This window comes from Cuculus canorus, chromosome 2 (assembly GCF_017976375.1).
Source record: "Cuculus canorus isolate bCucCan1 chromosome 2, bCucCan1.pri, whole genome shotgun sequence".
NCBI classification, from domain to species: domain Eukaryota; kingdom Metazoa; phylum Chordata; class Aves; order Cuculiformes; family Cuculidae; genus Cuculus; species Cuculus canorus.
In genome coordinates, this window is record NC_071402.1 from 76,276,848 (window position 1) to 76,290,528 (window position 13,681).

At 39.2% G+C, this 13,681-nt stretch overlaps 1 protein-coding gene across 13 annotated transcripts in view; it reads right to left on the minus strand.

Annotated features, from left to right (window-relative positions):
- Positions 1-13,681, minus strand: part of ATPSCKMT (ATP synthase c subunit lysine N-methyltransferase) — a 100,940-nt gene that overhangs the window by 77,746 nt on the left and 9,513 nt on the right. For 9 of the 13 annotated variants that reach the window (XM_054059929.1, XM_054059926.1, XM_054059924.1 and 6 more), the window contains exon 4: positions 11,852-12,103. In XM_054059929.1, coding sequence (XP_053915904.1) covers positions 11,906-12,103 — 198 coding nt within the window. In that variant the 3' untranslated portion in view covers positions 11,852-11,905. Of the gene's footprint in view, positions 1-1,341; positions 5,968-11,851; positions 12,104-13,681 lie in introns of those variants that run through there. The other 4 variants (XM_054059919.1, XM_054059918.1, XM_054059917.1 and 1 more) reach the window with 2 other exon arrangements.

The following is a 13,681-nucleotide window of genomic DNA, read 5'->3' on the forward strand; positions in this document are numbered from 1 at the left end:
AATAAGGGGGGGGAAGCTTAAATCAAGAGATACACGTTTCATCTCTATCACTTTCCAATAAACATTCTGAAAGCGGGCAGCACATGGTCTCCTTGCTCCTCAGAAGCAGATTTAAACTTTTGCAATTGAGTTGCCCTTTTTGCGTTGTTCATTCCCTTCTTGACCCTAGCTGAAAAAGTGTATTGATTTTTACCTGATCTTACAGCTCTTGCTGTACCATCAATGTGGCACTACAAAAGTAGAGCAGGTCAAACAACCAAGTGTTACTATAGCTGGATAACGCTACCTAATTGATGGTAACTACTGTACTCCGTAGCACCTTTTCCTATTTTATGTAATTCTAGTAGCATGAATTCCATGAACCACCATATTGAAGCAAAGCAGTATTCTGCATAAGGTGATGCAGAGGCAAGTCTTCCACTCTCAGGGCTGGGGTAAGGCTGTCACTAATCTTTCAGCCAGGGCAGGGGGGATAATTCATGTTGCTGTGTAGAAACCCTCTCAAGCAGCCTTTTCTGTATACCCACTATGAATTGCTTTTTTATTTGGCAAGACCAGTCTGATTTTGTGATTGCTTTTCACGATTCAGTAACAAGAGGCAGAAACCAGCAATGCTGTTTACTGCATTGTTTCTGGACTACAAACGTTGACTATGTTTGCTTTACTGGTAGATAAGGAATTTGTTCATACATTGCGCAATATGCATTTTCCTGCATATGGCAGAGGAAGTATTTTTTCTTGGGTTTGTTCATATTTAGAGATGATATAAAGTTGCCGCCTCTTCTGTTAAAAAAATCAGTCAAAGCAACTAATCTAGTAAGATTGCATGCGTAACTTCAGCAGCTTGTTTTACAAACAGAGGTACATAACATGCAAGGTGCTGGGTTTGAACTGGATAAGCTGATCACTGCAAAACAGCTTCTAAACCAGAATATTGAGACAGCAACTGTACTTAAAACTGATGGTTATGTCAGGGTAAAATGAGCTTCAGCTTGTCAGGACAGCAAGAGCTGTTGACAAGTCACACCAACAGAAAACTTTTTCATTCAATTTTGCTTGCTATTTTGATGCTGAATAAAATTATTAAGGCTTAATAAAAATGGCTTTTCCCTCAGTTCATCTCATTTATACCCAATTACAAATGTAGAAATAAAAGTAAGAAAGGAGAAAATGTAGGCTTACTAACATTAGCCATGACAGATGAATCTGGTGACTTCAAAAAGAGAAAAATGAAGTTTCATTTATAATCAGTGAAGCGTCATTAGGGAATTAAAATATAGATCATGCACAAGGGTTAAAAAAAGAAAAAAAGAAATATAGAAATATAGCAGCCAGGTTATATCTAATACTCCCATCAACAACAGATTTGAGTTGTCCAAAGATCTGAATTTTTTTGTCATTAAAAGTGGAAATCATCGAAAGAGAGAGAGCCAGACTGACTCTCACACAATAATAGACCAAGATATAGTATATGATGCAGTCATACAGTCCAATACAAATAGTTTTACTCCAAAGTAGCATGTATAGAGAGACAGAGGGATCCAAATGAAGTTAAAAAGCAGTAACCATGAGACATCAAACATAGTTAACAGCTAATAAAAAGGTAAGACTGACGAAAACAAAACCAAGGTCATGAACCTGACAAAAACAACCTCTTCAGGTCCTACCTCTTACAATTATAGGCAGTAAGAAGGCACCAAATGTCATATGTGAGCATCTGATCTGTATATCTCTGGCTTCATCAGTTGTGAAAGTGAACAGGTACTGCCACCCTCAGGAGCAGCCAATTAAAAACATATACTTCCAGACAGACATGCAGTTGCAGACTTAATAATTTTAACCACAGCTTTGCCAACGATTACATCAATGGTCTTGAAAAAATTATCTCTCTGCTTCAGTTTTCACAACTGCAAAGTCTGAATATAATACCAGTCAACTCTATGAAAGTATTGCTAGATTTACTATTCAGTAGCAGTTTGAAAATGAATGCTGCTATATAAACATTGCATTTTACAGCAGGGCTGAATGCAAATTAATAGCTAGCATTCCAACTGCCACCTTCTAAATCTACATTTAAAAAAAAAACCAAAACAAACATGCAAATAAATTCCCTCAAAGCTAATAGGAATAACATATGCTTACTGAAGGGAGAACAGACTTATCTCTTTCTCCAACCTAGAAATCCCCATTCAATAAGATTCCGTTTAGTCTGTTTCTAGAGTATTACTATCAGAAGAGTATTCCTAGATTTTCGTATCACTACATTGTGGTATTGTTACTCATGTATAAAAGAAATTATGCTACTGTAAGGAGCAAAATTTGGTATTCTACATTCCCCAAATACACAAACTGAGAGTCCTGCTGCTCTAAGCCTTCTTACCAGACTGAGTATCAACCCAAATGAACCAACCACGGCCACAGGCAATTATGCCTAGCCTTGGTGGAAAACAAAGTTGTTCCTAGCAGTGATCCTGACAAACAACATCTGTATCAGCAATCAGAATTTGAGAGAAAGCCTTCCCATCTCTACTGGTACAGGATGTTTGTACTGCTGAGAGACTTTCCAAAGCAGAAGTCCCTCAGTTAAAGAGCCTCGCTCTTAAGTTCATCCTGGAGAGGAAAGCGTTAGTCTCTGGCATTAGGTCTTTCCCTCCAGTGAAGGCAAGTTTATCACTAGGCTGTACCAGAAACAAACAGCACTGTGAAGCTAAAGAACAATGTTCTACTACTGTTAAGCAGAGGAAGAAATGAATTTATCCTTTGCTTTGCAGAGTCCCTAAACTGGGGGAAGAGATCAAATTCAGCAGCACTAAAGCAGTCCTTACAGAAGGCTGGGAAATTTGCAGCACCCAGACTTGCTTGTTTCAGCATCTTCAGAGACTACGAGGATGTCTTAGGTAGGCCCTTGACTGAGTCAGCTGAAGCTAAAACTGAGCCTGCTTACGCTGACACATAAGCTGGGAAGGTCTCACTAGGCTCATGGCCTAGACAAAACTAGAAATAACATGGTCATTCAGAAAGGGACAATTCTCCAGAACAGAAAACTGTTTGTGGGGAGTGTTAGGTTACGGTCAGAGTCTCCTTACATAGAGTGGCCACAGACGGTGGACCTAGACCTGGTCATTTGCACCAGCAGCTGCAAACCAAAATATACAACCTGAGGAACGGGGGTTGGGAGTAGTGAGCAAGGAGGTGGAAGTTGCTGACAACAATAAAAGCAAAGTGAAGCTCAATACCTTTGAATGAGTTACCTGCTGTGGAGCTTGAGCTCCAGCATCCTTGGGTTCAGCACTGCTGGGGCACCCTAACAAGAAAACCACATCATTCACAACCCTGGTTCTTAAAAGCTCAAACAGTGAATGACCCGCATATCCAATATGAGGTGGGAGCAGTGTCTCACCACAGTAATATAAGAACTCAAGTCCAATAAAATATCCATTGCATTTTTCACACAGAAATGGAGAGATACTGGTACTTCCAATATAGATTCTTCAGGGATAGAACAGAACAGAAACGAATCATAAGCAACATCTAGTTTTATACCTGTAGAAATGAAAATTTTACCAGTCAGACTAAAACCATACCAAAGAAAGGATCACTTTTGAGTAGTTAGCCTGAAAGGAAGTAATGGTATACTTCAACTTCTAATTGTCCTTAGTAGAGACACAGCGTTAAGTATCACTCAAATGGGCAAAAGCCCTCACTCCATCTGATGTTCACAATCACTCAAAGTACAGACAAACACAAAGAAAACAACTATGCAGCATCCAGGTTTCCTCAGGCTACCTAATTTTCATGCAGTAGACACAAGGAGTGCTGCTGTTTGATCTGCTTTTTTATTAGACTAAGCAAACAACTAATTCAGATTGCATGTCCAGGAGGCTTTCAAAAAGTGCTAACTTCTTCTGAGAAAAATCAAACCGTTCGTTAAGTCAGTCTGGATCTGACCTACATTATACACACGGATATGAACAGGCTGAAACGATCAGCTGAGACGAATGGTATGAGTTTCAACAAGGCCAAGTGCAAGCCTCCTGCACTTGGGATGCAACAACCCCGTGCACTGCTACAGGCCTGGGGAAGTGACTGGAAAGCTGCCTGGCAGAAAAGGGCCTGAGGGTGTTGGTTGACAACCGGCTGAATACAAGTCAGCAGTGTGCCCAGGTGGCCAAGGGCATGTTGGCCTGTATCAGAAACAGCATGGCCAGCAGGACCAGGGAAGGGATTTTGCCCCTGTACTCGTCATAAGTGAGGCCACACCTCAAATACTGTGTTCAGTTCTCGACCCCTCACTACAAGAAGACATTGAGGTCCTGGCGCATGTCAAGAGAAGGGCAACAAAGCTGATGAAGGGGCTGGAGAACAAGTCTTATGAGGAGCAGCTGAGGGAAGTGGGGTTGTTTAGCCTGGAGAAAAGGAGCCTGAGAGGAGACCTTGTCACTGTCTACAATTACTCAAAAGGAGGTCATAGTGAGGTGGATGTTGGTCTCTTCTCCCAGGTGACAGACAACGGGATGAGAGGGAAGGGCCTCAAGTTGCACCAGCGCAGGTTCAGATTAGACACCAGGAAAAATTTTTTTCACCAAAAGCATCATCAAGTACTGGAACAGGCTGCCCAGGGAGGTGGCCGAGTCACCATCCCTGGAGGTATTTAGAAGATCGGTATATAAGGCGCTCAGGGATATCGTTTAGCAGTGGACAAGTATCGTTGGACTTGATGACCTCAAAGGTCTTTTCCACCCAAGTGATTCTATACTTAACACACTCTGGTAAATAAGACCCACCTGTTGAAGCCAGCAACTTTTTTCATATTAGAAACTGCTTCCTAATCTTTAACTTCTAGGGGTGATAAACATTGTTTCCATTTTAAATCTGTAATGTTGTCACTGTGAAGGAATTTTGTTGGGAAAAGGGAAAGCATAAATTATCTGAAATTACCTGAAAGTACTATAGAAAAGCACTTCAAGATGATCACTAGCTTTATCAGCTCAGCCAATCATATCCTCCCACCAACATACTCTTTTCATCAGAACAATAACAGTACTTAACAATTTAGGTGAAAGCAGAACGCAGCCTCTGATGATAGTGTTAGAAAGTAAGTTTATTTTACAATAACACAACAGCACTGCTTTGCTTATAGTCTTTCATTCCCTAGCTTTGGTTGACACATCAGACTGACAACTGAAATTACAAGTACCTTAATGGCAGGAAACTCTACCTTCCCTGTCACTAAGTAACATTAGTATTTTGAAGTCATGACCATTACTTGTCCTGTTCCTGCTCAAAATCTCCTTAGAATTGCTTCAGTGAGTGATCTGTGCTTGCAAATAAACTTAATTGGTATTGATCACACCCACAAAGCTTAGGTATGCACTGAACATAAAATGCAATCAGAGTATCAATTCGGCTTCTATGTGTGCTGAAAGAAGGGGAAGAAGCAATGAAAGATATGTGAACAGCGGTGATGAAGGTCGCTGTAGAAATTTGAGAGAATGGTACGTTTGGATATGTAAATTATTTGGACTTGTGTACACTCTGAAAAGCTTGAAAAAAATGGGAAAGAGAGAAAAAGAAGTATACTTTCAAGAAGAACTACATAATCTTAGGGTCGTGGGAAAAAGACAGCAAACAACCTTAGTAGCCAGAGTAATAGCAACAGGGAAGACTCCTCACATTTTAGCTATATCCCAGACCAATCGCTTTTCTCTCCCAGAATTTGCAATGATCTTCAAGGTTTTATGGTTCATTTTGTGTCCTCTCCTCACACTCCGATTTTCAATCAAGAAATCAAGAGAGCATATGCAAGAGCTAGGCACATTTCTGGTTATCTGAACCACAGTTCTGGCATGGACAGCTGCAGACATTACAGTATTAAGGAGTTTCACAGCATCCATGGGCTTTTTAGACAGGCTTCAGTAGCAGTTCACTAGGAGTTTTGAAAAGTTAAATTCCATGTCTAAGCAGTTCCTGGAAGGAAAAAAAAAAAAAAAAAAAAGTACTTAGATCCTCAAACCAGATCCATTATAGATTAACTAAGAAGCTAGAATTACTAGAACAAAATGGGAATGTGCAGAAACACGTGGTTGCTCACATCGCAAAATACAAGGTTACATGCTTACCAGAAGAGAGACAGAGGCTCACACATCTGTGAACTACAAAGATTCAAGGCTCAACAGTCCAAGCAAGCAACAACGGGGGGAGGAGGAGGAAACAACAACCCGCACTTTGATAAACTCACTTTCATTTAGCTAATGTCTTACGTAAATCCATAGTTTCTAGTTCAGGGATTCTTAAAGGTTTTTCTCAGACACATTAAAATTTTCCAATTGAAGGACACAACCACAGGTAGCAAATAGAAACCTATCAATCTGCTTTTTAAATTACTTTTTGTGGATTCCCCAGATGGTATCCTCAAACCTCAAGTTGAAAGCCATTAATTTACTTCTTCTGACCTTGCAAAGATCTCTCTCTGCTCACCTCAAAATTCTAGGCCACAAGCTTTATATGGATCTTCAAAAACCTACTTTATTTTTAAAAACCACAATATATACGGTAAGCTGAAAAACATCCTTGCACATTTACTGGTAAGCAAGTTCTATTTAATTTTTACGAACGCTAGCAGTTCACTGGATCGTGTTAGTGATTCTTCAAGGAAAAACATCAGTCCAACATTCCAACCAAACCCCACCATTATACAAACAAAAAGAAATCAGAAAAACTCCCACTTGAACAAATAACCCAAACCTAAATAACTACTAAACAGATAAAAGGCCTGTATTCATTTGCCAAGTGATGAAATATAAGCAAAATGTGAAATTAAGTACTTGAAACTTCGGTACTTGAACAGAATTGTTGTAGAGCAAGACTACTTTTCAGTCTAAATACCATATGGGTGGATGTGGCTTTCTTTCATTAACTGGAAACAAAAGTCACGTTATGCCAGCAAACAGACTGTTAAATAAATCAAGGAGCTTAGTTAGGTATATGTTAAAATGTTACAGTGAAAAAGAACATTCCTTAACCTATTTAGTCTTCTTGTAAACTTGCTGGGAAAAAAAAAAAAAAGCAATTACTTATAGAAGAAAAAAAGAAATTAAAGGAAATGAGAATACCTGGTGAAATTTATGAAGTTAAATAGTCAAACTGTAAAAAGACAATATCAAAAATAAAAGCAAGCACTGAAATAAGAGGGAGAATTCAGAAAAGAAAGAAGGAAAAAAAAAAATTGTAATTATCCATGTATATGCAACATTCCAGTACCTGAAAGAGGCCTACAAAAAAACTGGAGAGGGACTATTCATAAAGGCTTGTGGTGATAGGACAAGGGGTAACGGGTATAAACTGGAGAGGGGAAGATTTAGACTAGACATTAGGAAGAATTTCTTCACTATGAGAGTAGTGAGACACTAGAACAAGTTGCCAAGGGAAGCTGTGGCTGCCCCATCCCTGGAGGTGTTCAAGGCCAGGTTGGATGGGGCCTTGGGCAGCCTGATCTAGTGGGAGGTGTTCCTACCCATGGCAGGGGCATTGGAACCAGATGATCCTTAAGGCCCCTTCCAACTCTAACTGTTCTATGATTCTATATGCCTCCCTCCGTAAAGCATACGTGGATGAATAGAAAGATTATCAAAAAAAGAAAAATACTGAAAACATTCATTCTGCAGCTACATTAAGGGTGGTTTTTAAGTCAAATATAGACGCTACGCTGTCTTATCAAGAACTCAAGAAGTCTTCTTAGAAGAAATGTATGTTACTTCTGAAAAGCTAGTTGGGGCTACATTGTGAAACTACAGGACTGCAAACGTGGCAAATGTGGAAGATAAATAACACTCAAATCAGAATTTACTGGCATTAAATCTGAAGCTAGGCTCTCCTCTTCACTTGTGAATTTGAACGATTCATGTCCTTTCTTGAAAAAATGCTTCAGCATTTTAAACCATTGCAAAAAGTAAAGCTACAGAAGTAGTTTCTATCAAGTCTATCAAGAATTGGTGTTTATTTGAGAGTAACGGTATCAGTCATGAATCCGTTTCTGACTGAATGCTCGTCATAGCCCATTCTTGGTATGGATGCTCCTATCCAATAAGAAATGCACACAGCTGATGTCCAAGTCTGTCATACTGCTTTTGAAATTGTTCAAACTGACATACTTAGGCCACAGGATTCCCTTCCACCTTTCCCTCATAGCTCAAGATACAAAAGATAAACAAAATGCTACCTCTGCTTACTACCCTTTAGACTGCAGAATAGTATTATAGTGGTAATATTTTTTAAAGAATACACATATCAGACAAGCAAAGCTCAAGTCGTTCTTAAAAAATTTATGCAAAATTCAGATCTTTGTACTTCCCTGTGCTGTGTCCTTCATTAAACACAAAAGACTTTCCCAAAGCCTGCGCTTTGGAACTTTTTTCCCCACAGGCCACACTTCCTCAACCAGCTTGTGAAATGTGATGCTTTATTTTAAGCTTAATTCTGTACCTTCTCACCTGGCTACAACTCGCGAGTCAGAAATAAACAGCAGCTCAGAGACACAGGATTAACTTCCTTGGAGCAATATTAGATTAAGTAACAGTATATAATCAAGCTCCAGAGGATAAGTCAAGAACTTCAACACACACAGTAATACAGAAATGCCTAAAGCTCACAAAATATGTGCACATTTCACAAACAAATCTGGGCAAGCTTGGCTGACATTGCTGTGTAACTGCAGCAACCGTGCAGTACGCTATACTGAGGAACCTGTGTATCAGATGGCTCTCTTGTAGCCATACTCCTCTCCTTCTCCCTAGAAAGACGATTTATGCAAAACAGAAAACTACAAAACTAGAACTGTAGTACTCTAGCACTGCATTGGTACAATTGATCTTGCATGACAAAGACTGTGGGGACTTAACATGTCTCAATGCGAAAAACAAAAAGCCAAACAAACAACAAAAAAAAAGATAAAAAAGAAAAAAGGTTGAAAATCTGACTCATAGAGAACTATGTCTTCAAACAGATCAAATCCCACAATATTTCAGGAGAGCATCACTCATTCAGAAATGAAGCAACTTTTTTGCTAAGATCTGGCAGGGCAAGGAAAGAACAAAACAAGGGACTCCCAAATGGCAAGTGATTCTACTAGAAGATATAAACAAAGATAACCTATAGTTTTTTCTGTGTATCTGAATTACTTTGGTACTGAACAGAACATTTAGCTTGAAGGTTTCCTACTTTTGGCTTCAGACCTACACTATAATTTGATTAAACCAGTTCTCTAAGGCTTTCCTGTTTTCAGAAGAAACTAATTTGTACTCTGAAGTAGTATAACAAAATAATAATACATTACCTTAACAATTGGAAGTGTATCAACATAGTAATCCATACAGTGATAACTGAAATCACAGTTAAGTATTTAATCTTGTAAACTATCAAATGAACATAGTAAGTGACAGAGAAATTGAGGATATGATGAGAAAATACTTTCCCACCCCCCCCGTGTAAATTAGAGCAATTTGCTTTCCATTTCATGCTTCAGTCATAGAGACAAGAAATGATAGCACATTTCCTTACATAATAAGGAATATCGAACCTTCAGACCACCGTCTATCCTAGAATAGGCCCCCTAAAGTAAGCAGCCAGAGCAAGAAACTGCGCTCTATTTTACTTTAAAAGCATTCATAAATCTCTCCTTGCCTTGAGGACAGCACTTAGCACTACTTAAGCTCAGGCCATCACATCGTTAATTTTACCTTGCCCTCCTAGACAAACGTTTCTGGAACAACAGGTGGTAACTAAGAAGTACACTCCCTAAAGCCTTCACACAGACAGAACTGGGAAATTCAGTTTTACGTTTATAACAAGCAAATTTTAACTTGAAAGACAAATATATAGTCTAACACAGAAGAGTAAGTAATTATCTGATTAATTCCCTGCAAGCTAACTTCAGTGAAAGTTGGCAGTAGAAACTTGGGTTAAAACACTGCACTGCAGAGAAGTCACAACTCACTTGTCAAAATCTTTTGCGTAGTCTTCTCCTTCATAATCATTCAGGAAAGGGCTCAGCTTAATTAGCTGGTTTTCCCTTTGTATAGTCTTTTTCAATAGAAATCATCTCAGACTTCCTTTGTCTCAGGTTCCAGTTTTATGGTCTTAGGATACTAAAGTAAATTCAGTCACTTTAGATAATCCACTGTAGCCCTGTCCTGTCACTGTGTAATAATTCTAACACTTAAATCATGGTAGAGTTTAGTGTAGTTTTACAAGACACACTACATTAAACTGCAGTGAAAGGCTGTAAAAGACAGCTTACTGAAAATGAGTGTTCTTCAATAGATAGTTTCCATATTTACAGCTTGTGACTTGCGATGGAGGGCTGAAATCATCTCTCTTTTGCTGACTCCAGAAAAGATGTGTTTGCCCCTTTCTTCTCCTGCTTTGTATACATTATTAGGACAAAACCATTTAATTGCTCTATTTCAGTTCCTTAGTGTAGATTTGTATTTTTAAAATTCTTAACCCTTCTCCTCATCCACCAAAAAAAAAAAAAAAAAGTCTGGACGCAGGTGTAACTGTAGGCTATACATCCCAAATATCTACTTTGCTTCAAGTCAGACTCTATAGCCCAGCAAATGTGCTTTCCCAATGCCTAATAAAATGTATTTTGTATTTACCTGAAATTGCAGGGCCTTAGCACTTCTCTTGGCCTGAGCCAATTTCAGTTGAGGTAATGATTGCCTAGAAGTCAGGAGACAATTCCTTTTTGGCTTCTGTCTATAGATATCATACATGCATGAGTCTGTCAAACTTATGCAGCCACTGCCCAACATACTCTTTATGGGGCCAACAGAGTCTAACTATGAACTCTGACTAAGTGCTAATGTGTGAAAGCAATCAAGTTTTACCTGGGAGGCAAGAGAAAGACCAAGTAAGCAGACAGCTACAAAACAGGAAAGTGCTGTAACCATGTTAGAAAAGAAAAACATCATGGAAGTGCCAGTACCCCACTGCAAAAGAGTATCAGCAAAAGGACAAGGGAGAACTTGATTCACTTTGAAGGAAAAGCCACGTGGTGATGCAGCGAGTTTGACATCTCAAAGATAAGAAAACAGGGGAAAAAGAAGCCCGATTGAAAACCTTCCTTCCAATCTAACAATAAATTAAATGACATCTAGTGAGATTTATCCAAGCTATGCAGACCAACAAGCTCTGGAACCAGAGACAAGTCTTCATAACACATTCAAGTGAGCAACTCTCACCCTTATCCAAAATATGAGCACACAAATATTCCATAAAAGGTTGTTTCCACCATTTTGTCTTCATATAAGTTAAACAAAAATACATTAATATAATCAGGAGCTGCACTTGTATTAATGAACAAACAACTTGTTATATTTGCTTGTTGTGTCATATTCAACTTCAAAAAGCACACATTCAAGGCTGAGGTGTAAAACATTGGTATCATCACCAAACTCAATCTTCATCAGTTTGATGTATGCAGCATTATACCTACGGGCATACATAATGAAGACATCTGGGAACCATGGCTCACTTGAGAAGCCACTTGCACATCACTTCCAACACCAATAACAAATGCAATGTAGGATCAGAAAGGACGCACAAACTAAGTTCGCCAATTTAAGCATTTTGGCTTATACATATATTCCCCTTAAGAACAGTGAATCGTGTTTTATCCCATTTTCCATAGTAACATTTTCCACTTCTGTAGAACTTTCTCCTAACTTTTACTAACTACATAAAGCCATTTAACTACACTTTTCGCTGACCTTTTTGTGCTTTCAGATAATCAGTGTGATTTAGTTATTTTAGTGAATATGTATCTCCATAGTCTGAGACTGTTCATGTTTACCTTTACCAGATGAAGTCAAGGCCAGAAGTTTCAGTACAAAATCAAATTAAATGTTTAGAATTTTGTCTCTGGTGTAACTTCCAAGATTTTTGTTTCACATCGTCTAGAATGTTTCAAATCATAGGCCCATACAGTGTCTATTCCCTCTCCAGTAGTATGATCTGGGATCCAGCAAGGGAAAGGAAATCGACAGGCAATGATTCTGGCATCACATTCAAGTTCTTCTTCTAGCTTTTTCTCCAACTGTGGCATCTGTCGAGCAACAATAAAAAGCTTTCAGAAGCAATAAAAAACACAGAAGCATTCTCTCGAGAGCCTAATTCAAGTGTTCAAGAGATGTTCAAGGAATTTTTGGAAAAAAATTCAGGAAACCATGACATACATTTTGGCTTTGACAAAGAATATCTAAAACTAGAAAATGGTTATCATGCCTTAGTTGTTGAGATCAAGAAAACCATAACTTTTAAGTTCTAAAAATTCAATCAAAAACTGTAGATAATCCCTCAGATAAAAAACCTCACAAATTAAGACTTCACACATTCTGATTCATGATTCTCTTTAGTGAGATTCTTCCCTGTATAGAATGAGAGTTCAGTCCCTGAATTTATGCTATTTATGACACCTGAAGTCACATGAACTATTATGTGACACTCAAAAGCCAACACCTCTCGTAACTGCCAGCCTAACTCCAAAACAGACCCTAGGACACTCAAAATATCATATGGTCAACAACCCAAAACAAATATTCTGCTGTCACTGTATGGCAAAGCACAGATATGTTAAATACTATGAAAATTGAGCTTTGTTGGCTTCAGCCTGTTCACATATGCATGTCTCTTCCTACAGCAGTGGTGTATGAAACAGCATGTAGATTCATAGAGTGGTTTAGTTGGAAGTGACTTTTAAAGGCCACCTAGTCCAATGGCCCTGCAGTGAGCAGAGACATCTTCAACTACATCAGGTTCTCAAAGCCCTGTCCAGCCTTACCTCCAACGCTTCCAGAGATGAGGCTTCTACCACTATTCTGGGAAATTTGTTCCACTGTTCCACCACCCTCAATGAAAAAAATTTCTTCCTTGTATCTAGTCTAAATCTAGCCTCTTCTAGTTTAAAACCATCACCCCCTGTCCTATCACAACAGGCCCTGCTAAAGAGTCTCCCCATCCTTCTTACAAACCCTCTTTAAGACTGAAAGGCAACAATCAGTTCCCCCCAGACTCTTCTCTTCTCTAGGCTAATTAAGCCCAAATCTCTCAGTCTGTCTTCATAGGAGAGGTGTTCCATCACTGATCACACGGTTGGCTTTCTGGGCTGCAAGCACACATGGCTGGCTCACATCCAGCTTTTCATCCACAAGTAGTTCCAAATCCTTCTCCATAGGGCGGCTCTCAATCGCTCCATCCCCCAGCCTGTACTTGTGCTTGGGATGATCCCAACCCAGATACAGGACCTTGCACCTGGCCTTGATGAACCTCATGATGTTCACATGGGCCCACTTCTCCAGCTTGTCCAGGTCCCTCTGGATGGCATCACATCCCTCAGACACATCAACTGCACCACTCAGGTTGGTGTCGTCTGCAAATGTGCTGAGGGTGCCCTCAATCCCACTGTCCATGTCATTGATGGGAGATATTTCTTTATCAATTCCTTATCTATCCAATAGTCCATACATCAAATCTGTATCTCTCCAATTTAGAGATATCACTCTAAGATAAGATCACTTAGATCAAATACCACTATGTCAAATACCTTGATTGAAGATCTATAATCTAGCTTTCCTCCATTCACAACAATTGAGCAGATATGAAAGCCAAAGGACACATCACTACT